This window comes from Rousettus aegyptiacus, unplaced genomic scaffold, assembly GCF_014176215.1.
Source record: "Rousettus aegyptiacus isolate mRouAeg1 unplaced genomic scaffold, mRouAeg1.p scaffold_m13_p_1, whole genome shotgun sequence".
In the NCBI taxonomy this organism is placed as follows: Eukaryota; Metazoa; Chordata; class Mammalia; order Chiroptera; family Pteropodidae; genus Rousettus; species Rousettus aegyptiacus.
In genome coordinates, this window is record NW_023416284.1 from 151423768 (window position 1) to 151443071 (window position 19304).

The window sequence follows — 19304 nt, forward strand, 5'->3', positions numbered from 1 at the left end:
TCATTTATTGGGGCTTTTTCAGGATTAAAGGCAAGTGTGCTGGTGTGACAATTTAACTTGTGACCTATTAGAATTCACAGACTGCTGGCACAGGTGGTGACCTGAAGGACCATATAATAAAATTCCCTTTTCGATTATGAGGTCCAGAGATCTTTAGTGACTTAACTACAAGTCAGAGACAGGGCTGGAATTTAAACATGGATTGCTTGACTGAATATTAAAGTCAAGGTTCTTTCAATTCCTAAGAACCAGATTCCCACAAATTAGCAACAAGCTGTGCCCAGATTCCCCATCAACAAAGCCTGCTCTTGCCTTAGGAAATGACCCAGTAGATTACAGAAGTAAACATAACTCACCAGCCTATTTTTACTGACTGCTCTCTAATTTACATTCAATTGTTTAAGAGTCTTAAATGTGACACTATGATATTATCAAAAAGGTCAGTCATATTGTCTTCTACTGTGCAAAGATGTCCTAGTTTTATTCTTTTTCTTTCGGTGGTCAACTGCCTTCTTTGCTATCATGTCATGCTTGCTGCTGTTGATCACAAATCTCTGCCAACAATCTCCTATTGGATACCATCTGTTATTTGTCGACCACAAATTGGTAATATATAACCACTGGATTTTGGGTTTTTTAAAGCCCTGCTCACTGATGAGAAGCTCTTTGTTTTGTTTTGCTTTAGCTTTAAAGTTTTGTGTTGTTTCAGATTAACAGACATTACTGTAATCTGAATGCCAGTAATTAGCTACAGGTAAATAAGACATCACTTATAAATCTTTCCTATTCTATTTATAAAAAGTAAAGTTTTTCTTTTCAAGGAAATATTATGCAATACTAGGATCTTTCCTAGAAGGCAATAGGAGTGCCCTATTTTAGAAGAGTTTTACAAATTTATTTTTATTTTAAATATAATAATTAGAACAAAATAGATTAATGAGGAAATGTCATCCTCTAAATTTTTTATAAAGCATTAATATTAGAACCAAAGCATCTCCTGTACAGTTATATTGTCTTGAATTTTATCCCTAGCTTTTCAACAATTTCTGTCTACATGCAACTGGACAAATTACTCAAACTACTATTCTCAAAGCTTTGGTTTCCTTGTTTTTAAAAATGAAAGTCTAGTATATACCTCATAGGGTTTTTCTGAAGATTAGGATTAAATAAGATGATGCATTTAATGCACATCAACATGCTATCTGGCTCAGCAAAGAGTAATTTCTTTCATCATCATCATCACATTAAATGTTTTTCTTTCACAGAATCAGTCTTGATCAGGATTATAAGTAAATGCAGAAGGAAACAATGCAATCCAATCTCACATGGGCCTAAAGTGCTGTTTAGCTGATGTATTATCAATGAGTCTATTTTCTAGCTTCTACACTCCCTTTGAGATCTCAAATCACTTCTATGTCCTTTTATACAAACTCTACCCTCTATATTCACCCCATCCTCAGGTTTTCCTGCTATCAACATTTCCATTCTTAACTGCTTCACTTCACAGAAAGGCCATCCCTCTTTTCTACGAGTGCCTCTTCCACCTTGGTGTCTGTTAGCAAACTTTCCCTGTTTCTCTCAGGAACCTTCTCCATCATGTGCCCACTCTCACATCTTTGGTATTGCTCTCTATTCTTTCTTTAGTCCTTTGTTAGGGTTACCTCATTCCCTTTTCTTCTCCCTTGGAAAAAAAAAATCACTTGAAAACGTTCTTTCATTCATTCACTCACTCAATATTCCAGACACCATGGCTGGTGCTACATATGCTACAATGACACATTCAGATACACCCCTCCCTTCATGGAGCTTACAGAGACATTTAAAAAAAAATGATTATTTGAAATTACACTGGGAAAAAAAAGAATGAAATGCTCTAAGTATATAAAAGGAGGCTGAAAATATTTAATTGGAGACTTGACAAAATGTAGGTGACTGGGAAAAGAGAGCCAAGTATCCTACCTAGCAAAAAGGATACTTTGTTTAAAAACTATGACAGCAGAAACAAAAGCCTGACCTGTTGGAGCAACTGCAAGACACAGTACCAGAGGGCTAAGGCTACATAATTAGGTAGGGTCATTTAGGTCATGGGGAAAATCTAATTCTTATTTTAAAGACAATGAGATGGCATTAGTTAACAAAGTAAGTGAAAAGTAAGTGAAATGACTGGTTCTTCTTGTTTAGTCCCCCGCACTATCAAGAATGGATCTGGGAGGTTGTGGAGCAACTGGACCTCTCATACATTCGTTTTGGAAGTGTTAAATGGTACAAACACTTGGAAGAATTTAGGAAGTTTCTTGTAAATTAAATACCTATTCTATGAACTGTATGACCTAGAAATTCCACTCAGAGATTTATCCAAAATAAATTAAAACACACACATATATATAAAGAGTCTAGTACAAGAATGTTCACAGTAGCCTTATTCATAATTTCCCCAAATTGCAAACAATCTACATATTCATGAACAGATACACTGTGGTCTATCTATATAATGAAATGCAACTCAGCAGTTGATAAGAACAAACTACCAATACATGCGACAATATTAATAAACCTCAAAGACACTGAGTCAAAGAAAAGCGACACAAAAGAATGCACACTGTATGACTCTATTTTCATGAAGTTCAATAAGGCTCAAAACTAATCAATACTGAGATAAAAAAATGTTTCAAGGAGAAAAAGGAGATTAAAAAGATGCAAGAGAACTTCTTGGGTGACTGGAATGTTTTGTGTTTCATTTTAGATAGTAGTTATATGGGGATATACTATTAGCAGTACTTATCAAAATAGACACTCGAGATCTGTAGATATGACTATATATAAATTATGTTCTAATTTTTAAAAAATATAATTAGAGAAAAAACAGAATTGCAATGATATTTAAAAAAGTGGACAGAGGGGAAGTGCAGATAGGCAAGGCAGAAGTGGATTCAGACACCAATGAAGAGGCTATTACAAAAGCTTTGCCAAGAGATAACTGGGACCATGCTGGTAGTACTGGATAGTCTGTAAATATTTAGGAGATAGGTTTGATTAGTAAAATTTCAAGCATGAGTAACTGAATATATGGTAATAAACCCTGAAAAAAAATTTGTTTCATTTCAGAAGAATAGGACAGTTGGAGGCAAATTAAGAATTACATTTTAGATATAAAAAGGGTGAATCTTTTTAAGATATCCAAGTAGCTGTCAAATAGGTAGTTAGTATATAAATCAATTTTATTAAGCAATAAACACCAAAAGTAGTAAGAGATGAAAAACTTACGATAAAACAAAAGTCAATTTTAAAACTGTATCCATAAAATAATTTTCACATGATCTTTTAATTAACAAGTCTCAGAGGAGAAAATAGTTTAATCTCTCCCACATCTGTATGACCAATGAATATTTCTTTAGCTTCCTCCAAATTGTGGTATTGTATGAAGCACAATAAATACAGAAAAGAAACAAGAGGTACTTAAAAACACTTTCATGTTAGCCAAGACAAAATACATCACACAGCTACAAAAAGAAACTATGTAAAATTTTTGTCAATTTTTGGAAGGTAAAAATTTTAACCCATACACACACACACCTACTCACACCAAAATGTCAGTTTTTAGTTCTCTATTAATAGCTCCAAATCTCGTGATAGAAATCATAGTGACCTGCTTCATAATCACTTGAATAGATGGTTCAGTTAATAATAGAATAATAAGCTGGATACATCAAGAAAGAAATCTAAAACCAGTTCTGCCACTAAGTAGCAGCTTAAGGATCTGTGCTTACTCAGTAAATTATGGCTAGCATGTACCCTACTTTATCTTGAATAATATTATAAAAAAATTTGATAAAATACGTAAAAACTTTAAAATAGAAAGATCAAATAAATGTAGAGATATAGTGGATATATAAAGGAATTTAGCTAGCTAATTATTCTAAATCGGGGGCTACAGCTTAAATAACCTGAAGCCATTTATTTATTTCATCTACCAATAATTATGCCCTACATGACAAAGAATCAGGGCTCACAAAAAGGGAGAACAGTTACCAGTGTCACATCTCAGTGTAGGCAACTAACTTTAAAAAGGTTTCACTATTAGTTAGAAAGATACAATACACAGTGTTTTTATGCCTCAAGACAACCCCTAGATTTTTGTAGACAGGGTTTCTCAAAAGTTACTACAAATCTAATCACTCCAGTAGAAATGTACAGCCTGGCATGACACCTGGCATAGAGTAGAAGACAGACAACTATACGCTGAAGGAAAGTTGTTGGCCTAATTTAACTTTATCAAAAATACCTACTTTTTCCTCCAGTTTCTTCTTCTCATCACTAAATTGGCTTAATCTCTGTTTGAGAAACTGATTAAGTTGTAACACCTCTTTCTCAGTGGATGCAAGCTTCTGTTCAAGTTCCTCTTGCTGGGAACCCGACACTGACTGATCTGAAAACGGAGTCTGCAGTGAAGTATTCTCAAATTGTGGCTATGAGGAAAGAACAAAAAAGGTAAGACTTTAAATACTAACTTGTTTTGAACACACACAAAAATTACTAATGAGATATAGTACAAAGAGTATATAGAGGCTTTAGCAACAAACAGACCTTGGCATAAATTCTAGCTCATCACCAGTTTAATAAAGTACTCCCCCCACCCCACACACACAAATACAATGAAACTGTCAAAGAGCTAAAATAGTTGCATATGTAGTAGCTATGGAAAGGTGGAAAGGCTTTATATATATATACACACACACACATATATACATGAAAGCCTCTAAAAACTTGAACTAGGCCTTAAAAAACTCAGACTTTAGCAAAAGGTGGAGATGCAATTAAAAAACTATATAAATAGCATTTATCATGTGCAGGATATTTCAAAGATGATACATTTAGGCATTGTTCTTTATAAACTCAAATTATAAACAGAGGCATGAGAAACCTGTAGATAATTATATATAGACTATATTATAATATGGTAGCCTAAGAAAAGCCATCTTAAGTACAAAGTGTTAGTAGGTAGCAGGATAAATGAAGATGACATTGGGAGAATGAGAATAAAGGTTTTACTGGAGAGGTGGCTTTTGAGGCAAATTTTGACAATAAAGATTCTGGCAGAAATGGAGAAAGGAAGAAAAGCATTCCAGAAAAAATGTGTTACAAAGGCAAACTATGAAATATATGTTGAGAGTACCCATGTCTGAGTCAAGTAGAGGTCATAAGAGCAGATAATATAACGGAAAATTTCAAAATCTAAATGGATTATAATGTAGAATCACAAGATTCAGAGTTGAACCTTAATTCGCAGGAATGGGAAACCAGTGACGGTTTCAGAACAACAAAGTAACACGATTTCAGAAGTCTGTGAATTCTTGTTTTATAAATCTGTATTCACTGCATTTAGTGTGGTGAGTAGACTATCAATAACTGTTGATTAAAAGGAAAAGAGAAAAGAGGATAAAGGACACGTGAGTGCTACAACTGGAAGCAGTAGCAGGATGAACGATAGGATATTGAGAATAGATATGAATATGTCACTTTTAAAAATTATTCTAACTTATTTGGCTAGAAAAAAATGAAGAGCTGAAGAAACTCTGGAAGTAGAACAAAAAAAATTTAAAAAATTATTTTAATATGTGAATGGACAAGAAATATTAAAGATAACCAAGGTTTGAAATTGTGAGTATAACAAAAAAGGTCAAGTTCTGACCAGAGGTAAGGAAGTCACACAGGAGAATAGGTCTAAGCAGATGCACTTAATTAACAATTGAAACCTACTGACATTAAGATGCCAGTTGAACATGTAAGTACAGATGACCATATGGCAATAAGAAAAGTACGTCTAGACTTGGGAAAATGGCAATGCTATGCTAGGAAACTGTAAAAAGTTAATACAGATAGTTTCCAACCTGGCATGTAATGGGCTTAGAAATCGCTACTTCATCCATTTTACTAATAAGTGAAAAGATGAACTGAAAAGTCAACAACTCTTCTTAGATCTGTGAGAGAAGTGAGTTCACAGGGTCAAGTGCTGCTCCCAAAATCGGAGAAGCAAGTAAATAGAGAGAATCACACTTATGAGAGAATCACACTTACAAGAACAGAATCCTCCATGGGAACCAGTACTGGAGTAGGAAACCCAGAACTGTACTGATGAAATGCTGGAGGCTCAGAGTGGGCAAACCTCCAGTGGGATCCAGTCACAGGGGATCTTCAACTATTTTTTATCTCCAAGAGCTCTACCAGGTCCTAACAGTGAATATCATAGAAAATTCCCTCTTCCAACAGCAGGAAGAGAAAAGTAATCATTCTGAAATATGCTTGAACACTCTGTTCATCTTAACAAAATCTGACCTCAGGAGAAACTATTTTACCACAGAATAGTTCTAGGAAGGCTGCCTAGAAGGGAACTAACCGACCTAGAAAGGAAATCCTAACTCCAGCTACCTTTAGCCTTCCACATGGGCAGGGAAAACACTATCCTGTCCCACCTAAGTGTGGGGAAAAAAAGAACTGAGAAGCAGTGAAGCTCACAGTGCAGGAGCAGAGGTCACTAGAAGACTAAGAGCTACTCAAAGTACTACAGAATGCTTCTCCTTGCTGCAACACCTTTCCACTACATTATTAAAGACCGATTTCCCATATTTCCTTTACCTTTAGTATATCGGGTCTCCCTTTCAACGAAATTTCCAAGATATACTAAAAGATGAAAACAGTCTGGAGAGACTGAATAAGCATCAGAACCAGAGTCAGATATGTTAGGAATGTTGGAATTATCGGACTAGAAATTTTTAAAACTATGAGTAATATGCTCAGGGCTTTAATGCTAAAGGAGATGACATGTGAGAACAGACGGATAATTTAAGCACAGAGATGGAAATTCTAAAGAATCAAAAATAAATACTACAGATTGAAAACACTGTAACAGAACCGAAGACTGTCTCTGATGTGCTCATCTGTAGACTGGACATAGATCAGGAAACAATCTATGAGTTCGAGGATTTCACAACAGAACCAAAGATTTCCAAAAGTGAAGAGCAAAGAGAAAAAAAAAAAAAAAGACTGGAAGAAATAGAACAGAATAGCCAAAAACTGTGAGGTAGCTACATGTACCACACACATAGTGGGATCATGTATGAAGAAAGAGAAAGGAACAGAAGCATATCTGAAACAAAAATGTTGGAGAATTTCCCCAAACTGTCAGGTGCTATACTTCAGATCTAGGAAACACCAAGAACACTAAGCAGAATATCAAAAGAACTGTGCATAAGTATATTATATTTAAATGTATAAAAACCAAAGATAAAAAAATTCTTAAAAGAAACCAGAGAAAAAACACCTTATGTATAGACTGGTAAAAATAAAAGTTATATTCAATTTTTTAGAAACCAGGCAATAAAGAAAGAGTATAGTGAAATATTTAGTACTGAGATAAAAAACCCACCAACCTAGAATTCTGTACTGTGTAAAATTATCCTTCGAAAGTGAAGGAGAAATAAAGATACTTGGACGAATAAAACTTGAGGGAATTTGATGCCAGTAGATTTGGCATTGCAACAAATTTAAAAGTTGTTTTTTAGACAGAAGGAAAATGATTTAGGTCAGAAACTTGGATCTAATTATAGAAAAGAAGAGCATTACAGAAGGTATAAATAGGGGAGATAAAATCTTTTATTTTTCTTAATTAACTTAACAGATAACAGTTTGTTCAAAATAATAATGACAACAATATATTCAATTATGTATGTGTATGCTTACATATAGATGAAATAGATGACAGCAATGATACACTGTAAAGAAGGGAAGGTTTAGGAATATTTAGTTATCATAATGTATTTACACTACCCATGAAAGGTATAGTGTCATCTGCAAGTAAACTTAGATTGGTTGTAAATGTATATTGTAAACTCTAGGACAACGACTAAAACAAAGTTTTTTTCAAAAGTGTAATCTATATTCTAAGAAAGGAGAGAAAATGGGATCATATAAAGTGCTCAATTAAAACCACAAAAGGCAGAGAAAGTGTGTAAGATGAAAATAGGAACAAAGAACAAGATCAATTAAACAAACAATAAACATAGCAGATATTAATCCAACTATACCAACAATTGCTTTAAATGTAAATGGTCTAAATAAACCAACTGAAAGAGACTATCAGAGTGAATCCAAAAACATGGGCAACTATATGTTGTCTACAAGTAACCCACCTTAAATATAAAGACACGGATAAATTAAAAGGGATAGGAAAGATGTATTATGCTAACATTAATCAAAAGAAAGATGGACGAAATATATTAATTTCAGCAAAGCAAACTTTAGAGGAAGGAAGGTTATCAGGGATCAAGAGGAGCATTACATAAGGATAAAAGGGTTAATATTCCAAGAAGAGATAGCAATCCTTAATGTGCATGAGTCTAAAAACTGAGGATGAAAATATGAGTTGGACATAGCAATGACTTCTGGATACACTACTAAAGATGTGACCCATAAAAGAAACAACTGAAAGCTGGACTGTATTAACATTTTCTGTTCTGCAAAAGACAATTATCAAGAGAACGAGAAGACAAGTCACACAGTGGGAGAAAATATTTGCGAAAGAAATAACTGGTAAAGAACTTGGATCTAAACCACTATAGAAGCGAGTGTATCTCTCGAGGAAGTGGAGGGAATCATAATTTTTTTAAATGAAGTTTATAGAGGCTTCTGTTGCCAATGCAACAGGGTGAGCCTAGGGCTTTTTTGCAGCCTGCCAAAGATTCTAATTTTACTCCCAGTATTTTAACTCCCTTCGCCTGGGAGGGATGGGGAACACATATAAACCAATGAGACCTGAAAACTATACTGACATCATTCTCCCATTTACCATTAGTGTATGAGTAAATTTGCACTACAGTAATGAGTTTTGTAGCAAGAGAAGCTGCAGCTGAAACTGTAGATGTAATCAAAAAGAAAGTAGGAAGAGAGAGTGCTTTAACGTCTACATTTAATAATATTTTTTCAGTCATTACCTAATTTTTCTGAGTGTCAGACAATCACTCATTCTGTGGAGACAGCCTTTCTTCCCTTCACTGCTACGACAATACTCTCCCCCATCCATCCCACCCCACCCCGCCCCCATGCTCCTTCACAGGTCCTGCTCTTTTTCTACCTTCTAAAATACTGCTGCTCGCCATCTTCACTTTGGGATCCCATTTTCTTCACTCCCTGCAATATCTATCATGCCCAAGTCTTCAACAACCACCCAGGTAGCTTGATAACTCCTAAATCTCTAATCTCTTCCTCAAAACTGCACCCATGAATATCAGCCTCTTTCTTCATCTTAGTCCCAAATTTACAATACAAAAGTTTACAAAAGTTTTAACTCTTTTTCTCCTCTAAACCTATACCTGATGTAGTAGTCTCTATCCTGATCACTGACAATACTAACCAATCAATGTTCCCCATCTGAAACTAGGCCATTATTCTCCTTCACCATATTAAACTCACTAATTCTGGCCTATGTGTGGTTACACACATGATTAATGTCTTCTCATTCTTACCAAAATTGTTTCAAAAATTCAGGTGTTCATTTAATGTTTAGACTATTGAGATAGCTTCCTGACTAGTTTTCCTGCCTCTAATGCCATCCATTTTAAATCCAGTCTCTATTATGCCACTGGAGTAACCAAACTGCAATTGTGGTGAGTCAAAGAGAGTGCTCTTAATAATTATGATAGTACAACAGGCATTAACTGGAACTGGCCCTAAATGTGGGACAGTTGGACCCTTTATTCTCAGGCCTTTTCTACAATCTGACCTCTGCTTACCTCTTTGACTACATCTCTTACCACTACCCCCTCCCTCATGTTACACTTTATCCATACAGAATAATTTGTATTTTTCCAAATGCATTACCTCTTCCTCTTGACTTTGGGCCTCCTCAACATTCAGTATATGCCTCAAAGACTATTTCTCCTTCACTTTAGTCAAGCGAACTTTTGGTTCAACAGGTTCTCAGATTAGATACCCTTTTCTATAGGAAGTTATGTTCCTCATTAGGTTACACACTCTTTGAAGGAAAAACCAATTTCATTCACATTTATATTACTAGAGGCTAAAATGTGCCTTATCCATAGTAAAAAAAAAATAATTTTTGAAGAAATGAATAAACAGATTTTTATATTTAGTCTCCCTCTGTGGGCTTCAAGATCCATGAAGACAGAAACCGTTCGTTTTTGTAGCTATGGCATTTAATACATTAGATGTTTATGTTTAGTTGGGTTGGGCTCATTTGTAAAGGTGGGACTCATTTATAGAATGCTTATCAAAACTCGTCAACTTGGCAGTAGAAAAAATAGCTGAAGAAAAAAATAGAAAAAAATATATAAATGGAAATAGGATTAAAATAGAAACAAAACAAGGATGCATCAATGACGCTTAATGAGAACAAGCACTATTCACTTGGTCTTTCCAAGGTTCACATGTGTGTATATGGAAAGAAGAAATCTCTTTCTTGTTCAGTTTTTAACAAAAGAATAAAGAATCCTTCACACTTTTTTTTTTTTTTTTCATGAAGTCCTGTTAACCAAAGGTTAAAATTTTCGTATAAGGCATTATAACTACAAATCACTCTTTGGTTCTACCAATTTTACCACTAAAACAATCTAGGAAAGTTTGGATTTTAGGATAAAGATCTAGTTCTCATTTCCTGCTTATGAAACTTGGTGATGTCTAAGTCTCAGGTCATCTTAATTGTGAGATTATTCAAAGTTTTTAATCAGAAAATAGAAATTACTTCTCAGGAATATGTTTTTCATCTGTAAATTCATAAAAGAATGCTATTCTATTTCAAAATTTTGTTATACTTAACATAGACTATATAGAATGTTAAAGGTATAATTTTCTTTGTTAATGTGCTATGGAATTAGGATAAACGAGCTATGAACCCAAATATATGCACATACAAAATTTTGTGCGTTAAAAATAATGTTCATATATCCAAGTTAAAAACTCCTTTGCTCAAGAAATGTTTTATTATCAGATTTGTTTCTTCTAACCCTTGCTATTTAATCAGTTATTTATAGCTCTCTAATAAAAAAAAAAAAGTTTATTACATATTTATCATATCCACTTAATACTTAGGGTATTTCCTTTTATCAACTGCTCTTATCTTTTAAAATCATATTTTTCAACAATATTTTAATTCTTCACATAATTTAAAATCCTTCTAATATTGTTAGTAGCCCCCTTTTCCATATCCTTTCAGATATTTCTATCTGTCCTGCTGACTGACTTGGAGAGCCCTCTACTGGCATGATGCTGTGTCAAAAGTATTTCTTCAGCTTTCAGATACACATTAAATTTTACATGCTTTTAGTGATATAATAATAATTGTATAATTCAAGTAAAACCTTTATTCAAAATAAGAAAGTTACAAGGGGAAACTGTATAATCCTATTAAAATATCATTACCATAAATAAACCCTTGCATATATGGTCGAATAATTTTTGACAAGGTGCCAACACTACCAGTCAATGGGGACAAGACAGTTTTTTCAACAAATGATTCTGGGAAAACTGGATTATCCAGATGCAAAAATGAAGTTCGATCCTTGTCTAACATGATAAAAAAATTAACTCAAAATGGATCAAAAACTAAATGTAAGGCCTAAAACTATAAAACTCTTAGAAGAAAACGTATGGCAAAAGCTTCATGACATTGGATTTGGCAATACATTCTTGACTATGACACCAAAGGCACAGGTAAAAAAAAAAAAAAGTGGACAAATTGAACTTCAAAAACTTAAAATATTTTATACATGAAAAGACACTATCAAGAGAGTAAAAATGCAACTCACAGAATGGAAAATTATTTGCAAATCATATATCTGATAAGGGATAAATATCCAGAATACCTAGAGAACTTCTAAAACTCAATAACAAAAAACGAACAACTGGATTAAAAAATGGGCAGAAGACTTGAATAGACATTTATCCAAAGAGGATTATAGGCAGACCTCATTTTATTATGCTTCTCACTATTGTGCTTGGCAATTACTGTATTTTTTACAAATTTAAGGTCTGTAGCAACTCCGTGTCAAGCAAGTTTATCAGCATCCTTTTTGCTAACAGGCTCAGATGATAGCATTTTTTAGTAAGAGAGTTATTTTTTAATTAAGGTATGTGCATGGTTTTTTAGACATAATGCTACTGCACCCTTAACAGGTTATAGTACAATGTAAACTTAACTTTTATATGTACTGGGAAGCCAAAAAATACATGTAAACTCACTTTATTGCAGTATTTGCTTTACTGCACTGGTCTGGAATCAAACTAATATCTCCAAGATATGCCTGCATACAAATGGCCAATAAGCACATAAAAAGATGCTCAACATCACTATTCTTAGGGAAATGAAAATTAAAACTACAATGAGATACTACCTCATGTCTAGTAGGATGGCTACTATCAAAAAACAGAAAATAACAAGTGTTGGCAACGCTGTGGAGAAAATGGTATCCTTGTACACTATTGGTGAATATAAAATGGTACAGCCACTGTGAAAAATGGCATGGTGGACCCTCAAAAAATTAAAAACAGAATTATCATATGACCTAGCAATTCCACTTCTGTATGTACTCAAAAGAACTGAAAGAAGGGTCTCAAGATACATATTCATATACTCATGTTCAAACAAATATGTTCATAGCAATATTTAGAAATATAGAAGCAACCCAAGTATCCATTGACATAAATGGATAAGTAAAATGTGGTACACACGTATTATTCAGCCTTAGAGAAAGAAATTCTGACACATGCTTCAACATGCATGAACCTTGAGGACATTATGCTAAGTGAAATAAGCCAGTCACAAAAAGATAAATACTGTATGGTTCCACCTAACATGAGATACTTAAGAGTAACCAAAGTCACAGAGACGGAAAGCAGAATGATAGCTGTCAGGGGTTGGGGAGGAGAATGTGGAGGTACTGTTTGATGGTACAGTTTCAGTTTTTATAAGATGAAAGAGCTATGGAGATGGATGGTGGTGCATAATATTATAACTATATTTAACAGCACTTATCTGTACACTTAAAAATGGTTAAGATGATAAAAGCTTGTTATATGTATTTTTATACAAAAAAAAAAAAACATACAGAGATAACTTCCCCACCTCACCCTTTTATAAACCTACCAAAAGGACAAATTTAAATGTTTCTTAACACACTCTGCTACATAGCTATGAATTGGGAGGGGCGACTCTTATACAATGCTGGTAGGACTTAAAAATTAGAATAGGCTCTACTGGATAGCAATTTGACAATATTGATAAAAATTACCAACTCATAAAACACCTAGAAAGTTCACTTCTGAGAATTTAACTTACGAAAGCACTTGCATGTGAGCAAAAGAAGATTTATAAAAGATAATTCTTCATAACATTATTTATAATAGCCCCAAACTAGAAACTACCCAAATTTCGATGAGTAGGAACAGGTTGAATAAATTATGCCATCCCTATAAAATGAGAAATCAAACAGTTATAAAAGCGAAAGAAAGGACCGTAATCTATGTATAATGATATGGAAATAATAACTGTGTTTTATATTAAAAAAAGGAAAAAAGCAAGCAAGGTGTCAGATAATAATGTATGTATTTTGATATTCTCTGTGAAAGCAGGGGGATAAAATACATTTATATCTGCTAGTGATATCCATCAACTCGGAAGGATATACTAGAAATTGACAATAGCAGTTCCTGTGTGTGTGGGGGGGGTGGGGGAGGGGGAATCGGCCAGATGAAAGAAAGTACTTGGATATCTTTTACTACACATATAAATATAAACCATGTAAATGGGTTATTAATTTGTAAAAAGTCCTAATTTTAAAAGTTAACTATAAAATTAACACATGCTTTACTAATAAAACAACTACAAAATCCTCTGTAATCTTACCTGCAAACTAGCCATATAAGAACCCTCACAATTTACATAGTGTCCTAACATAGCATGTTGTGCTCGTAATTCATTATCCCTTATCCTCTCGTGTAGGTGGGTAATTTGTTGCTTCTGTCTGCAAAACATAAATTGAGGTTACATTGTAAGACATATACTTCTCTAAGAGATAGTTAAAAAAAGAACTTTTAGTATTCTAATAATTTGACATAAGAGTTAAAAGTATTATTAAATTCATAACAGAAAACTGAGCAACTTGGATTACTTTGGATTATTTCCTTAGTATCCCTCTATAATATGCAAAATTGAGGAATGTGTAGTTTAATAGATTATGTCAGTAATTATCTGCACTTCCTATTGCCATAAACTGACTGTGTCTCCTCAAAGTTCATATATTACATCTTAATGCCCAATGTGATAGTATAAGGAAGTGGGGGCCTTTGGAAGGTGATTAGGTCCTGAGGGCAGAACCCTCCCGAAAGCAATTAGTGTCCTAATAAAAGAGGCCCCAGATAGCTCCCTTGTCCTTTTCACCACGTAAGGTTACAGATAACTGACCAGCTATGAACCAGGAAGTTGGCTCTTGCCAGACAATGAACCTGCCTTGATCTTGGAATTTCCAGCCTCCAGAACTAGGAGTAAAAAATTCTGTTGTTTAGTAACAAATGCCCAGTCTATGGTATTTTGTTATAACAACCCAAATGGACTAGACACCTATTAGCTTATACCTAATAAAATGATAATTATAATGGTGTTCAAAAAGTAATAAAAGTCAATTGATTCTGATTGTTTGAGGGAGAGTATATTTATATAATAAAAGTCTTAAATTTTGGTCTGTTTTTAAAAAGTGCAGCATAGGGAATACAGTCAATAATATTATAATAACTATGTATGATTCCAGGTGGATACTAGCCTTCTCAGAGTGATCACTTTGTTAATGTACATACATGTCTAATCACCATGCTGTACACCTGAAACTAATATATGTCAACTATAACTGAAAAACAAATTTTTAAAAAATAAAAGTATTTCAAGAATGTACAGTGATTAAATTATAAGTGTTCAAAATACATATCTGGCTGGGTTTGTAATTATTTATATATAAAATCCACTTGTAATAGAAATATCAAGTATTTTTAAATAGCTTTTTCATAAAATCGATTAAAATACTGTCTAAAGAATTTATTTATAAAGTATAGAAGTATGAGGCATTAAGCATATTCTATGTGCCAGGCTCTATTCAAGAAAGTAGAGAGCAGCATAGAGAATAATAAAGTCCAGATGTCTATGCTCTAATTTATATTCTAGTAGGTCTTGCTGAATAGTGGTCAATTTCTAACCAAAGTCTTTTAAAATTTCAACTAATACACACATCTAAAGGTTTGAATTAAGATTTAATTTTAAGGCTAAAATGTCTACTACTTTATCCCATATAAGCACATAAAAATAAGTGGTAACCAGCATTAAGAAAAAACATCTCTTCAATGTTTTATTTCCCAATTACCATGATACAGAACATATTTAATTATCTCAAAAGTATATATAATGATGTAGAACCAATATATATAATAGGTAATATAATTAAGTAGTATTAAGACTTATTGCTCAAAATAATTAGGAGACTATAAATATAAACTAATTTTTTTTAGAGTTTTGGTACTCAAAACACATCAATTATTGGCATGTCCCCCAAAATTTCCATAATTATTTGTAAATCATTTCATTTTAAACATTCGTGATTTTCATATTTTCTGTGCCTTCACATCTAACATACATTAGTTAAAGAAAATTACTTTAAAGTAGCTTTCTAATTTGGTAGTTCCCAAGTAGAAAATACAAAGACACTATCTTGCAGCTTTGACAGTTTATTAGCATTGCAACTAACTTGCTACATGTACAAGAAAGATGAAGAGGAGTTTCCAAATTATGAGTTACTCTAATGTAAATGGGAAGATGACATAACACAAAGAGACCGTTCTGACAGTGGTTCTTAAAGGGACTGAGACAGGCGAAGGACAAACATGTCACATCAATGTATTTGCAAGGTTCTATTTTTAAAATTCTACATAGTAGATACAAAGGTATTCTTTTTTTAATCTATATTTCTGTATGCTTGACATATTTAGCAATTTAAAAACAGACTCACCGGTCAATTACAATTTCTTTCTGCCTTAATAGTCCTTCTTTTATTTTCAACATTGATTCCCACTTCGTGAAATCCTGATAGCCAGAAGGTGAATAACTTTGACGAGATGATCCAGTTAAAACCTGCACAAGCATGTTTATACTATTAGTATAGTAAAAGTGTCAAAAGGAAATATTTATGTATCATCTAATATTTTCCCAATGATTTTCATTAAAGAAATAGAGCATACTCCCTTTAATTTTTTAAAGACTATCTGAAATCACATTTGTGAATACAATATAACTTGAAAAATTTCAAGGTAGTTCCCAAGTAAATGCACAAATCTAATAAAGAATTAGTGACAATAGAACATTCAAATGGGCTTATTATAATACTATACATAAGATCTTGTTCTCATTACATTGTGGAAGCTTTCTGGAAATAAGAGATTAATCATTTCCTAGGGAAGGAGTACAATAAAAGAATGTACCATGGCTAAGCTAGACAAACATTACCAGAGGGGTTTCCACAAAGTAATAAAAACAGACTTCAAATCGTAATTCATCACATCATTATCTAATTTCATAAAATTTCAAAAGTTGAAATGTTTCCACGAAATAGTATATATATCTATAGAAAATATGACTATTAAGGAGAAGATCTAGATCAGGGGTCCCCAAACCCTGGGCTGTGGACCAATACTGGTCCATGACCTGTTAGGAACTGGGGCACACAGCAGGAGGCGAACAGTGGGTAAGCGAATGAAGCTTCATCTGTATTTGCAGCTGTTCCCAGTGCCAGCATCACCACCTCAGCTCCACCTCAGCTCATCAGACATTAGATTCTCATAGGAGCACCGGTTCCTGGTGCCAAATAGGTTGGGGACCGCTAATATAGGTGATTACTGGTCTCCAGTTTAAACTGTATCATTTAGAAAAAAATCTGCTTAGAATTTTTTTTTTTAATTTCAGGTATTTAAAACAAATCAACAATAATAAAAACCAATATGATAGATATTCTTGAATTTCTATTATTGAATCAACAACAAAAATTTAATATTGGTCTTAATGGGTTAAACAGTTTCCCCTCAAAAAGATGTGTTGAAGTCCTAACCCCCAGAACCTCAGAATGTAACATTATTTGGAAGGTAGGGTCTTTGCAGATATAGTCAAGTTAAAATGAAATCATTCGGGAGGGCCATAATCCAATATGACTGGTGTTCCATGAGAAGAGGAAATCAGAACACAGACATGCACAGAGGGAAGACTCTGTAAATACACAGAACACCACATGAAGATGAAAGCAGAGACTGGAGTGATGCATCTACAAGTCAAGGAACACAAAAGATTAGCAGAAAACCACTAGAAACTCGGCCTAAACAGATTCTTCTTCACAGCCCTCAGGAAGAACCAACTCTGCTGACACCTTGATTTAAGATTTCTAGTCTCCAGAACTGTGAGACAATAAATTTGTTGTTTAAGCTACCCAGTTTGTGTTCTTTGTTTTGGAAGCTCTAGGAAACTAATACATTGGTAACCAAATCGAATATAAAATCCTTGACAATCTAAATGATGCTATATAAACACTGCAAAGTAACTTTAGAAGAATTCAAATGTGAAGTGATATTTTTATCTTTTGTTTTCCAAAGATGCTACTGACAAGACCTAGCTCTGAATAAACCACTAATTATGTGACATTAACTAGCCCTAGATTAACCCTTTAAATTAAGAAGATTGTCAAGTAATACTAGGATGAGATGTTTCAGGAAGGATAAAGAGACTATAAGATGAACAGACTAAGAAGAAAAGAAACTAGGTGATAACAGGGTGTACCATAACTGTCAGATGGGCAGATATTTGGAGTACAAATGATATAGAGTGTTATAGGCACAGGTTTATCAGATACCCTGTCTCTGAATTTCATTTTTTTCCCTTGCCTAACATACAACCCAGACTGATATTCAGCTAGTATGTGTCTATAAGAATATATTAGTTGTTACAATACTAATACTAGTGGTTGGTAACTAGCTCCTGCCCAAACCCTCCATATATCCTCTTCATTACCCAGGTCACACGACTCTCTCCATCAACCACCAAATAAAGAGTTACTTCCTGACATAAAAAGGGGCCCTCTCAGGACCTTGTTCCATCCATAAATGGCATCCTTACTGATTAACTGGTTCCTGCACTAGCCCCTTAAAATTCTCCCATCTCAATACTACCTACCAACTTACATTTAGTTGGCAGAGCTAGGATTCAAACCCAGGCAGCCCAACAAAAGAGCACATGCTCTTAGGTACCACATTGTCAAATTGTTTCTTGTTATGGTCTATTAAGAAGGTATTCCAAATTTCATATCACAAGGGCTGAAAAAAGTTTTGAAACTAATTGCTCTTACAAGCTAAGAGAATATTCAGCACCATAAACAATATTGTTGATATTAAGAGAAAGCCTTTACTTATTGAACTCCATCCTACTTAATGACTTTCAATTTAATGGGTAAATAATTTCATGAAATTTATTTGGCGATCAATAGCTCAAACAGGGATTAAAATTAGTAAAAGCTAAGCAAAAGACCATTAGCAATAATTCCAAATTTAACATAAACTTTGGAATTATCAGAATGATTTGGCAAACAACTTATGCTATAATTTATAAACCTAAATATTTTATTTGGAGACTAAAGGTAAATATATATTTTGTTTACATACTGAGTTATATATTAATTTATACCCGATACCAGTTGAGAGATATTTTAAATATTGGTTTTTGTATATAGTTATCACACCTAACAAAAAACTTCTAAGGTAGCTTAAGGATCTATGGTCTACTCTTCTGAAGATCAAAAAAGGCTCCACCATTTCTGATTACTACACATCAGGAATCACCTATATCATAATATCTTAAGGTATGGTTTGCCTTATACATCTTGTGCCTATTTCAATAAGACAAGGGCCTGGGCAAAAAAGGCAGTGATTTCTCAAGAAGACTTTAACTATTCTACTCTTCATATGTCATCTGCTAAAAAACTTTCCTATGGCTGACAACTTCCTAAGGAAAAGCCTTTTCTTGCTTTATAATACTTCTTGGCACCAAGAAAGAGAGTAAACAAAAGGAAAAAGTTCTGCAAGAAAAAAGCAAATGGCAATGCTACTTGGTTTATAACACTTGAACCATTGACAGTATGGAGTGCTAAAGTACTTGCCAGATAACTTCCACGTATGTAAAACAAAATAGAAGAATTTACTCTTCTGATTTGAGTTCCCTT

General features: G+C 33.7%; 1 protein-coding gene across 2 annotated transcripts in view; it reads right to left on the reverse strand.

The window, feature by feature from the left end:
• CEP85L (centrosomal protein 85 like) overlaps positions 1-19304 on the reverse strand; it is a 114986-nt gene that overhangs the window by 30838 nt on the left and 64844 nt on the right. For both annotated transcript variants that reach the window (XM_016153602.2, XM_016153592.2), the window contains exons 4-6: positions 16059-16180; positions 13913-14030; positions 4287-4466 (exon numbers count right to left, since the gene is read on the reverse strand). In XM_016153602.2, the coding sequence (XP_016009088.2) occupies positions 4287-4466; positions 13913-14030; positions 16059-16180 (420 nt within the window). The remainder of the gene's footprint in view (positions 1-4286; positions 4467-13912; positions 14031-16058; positions 16181-19304) is intronic.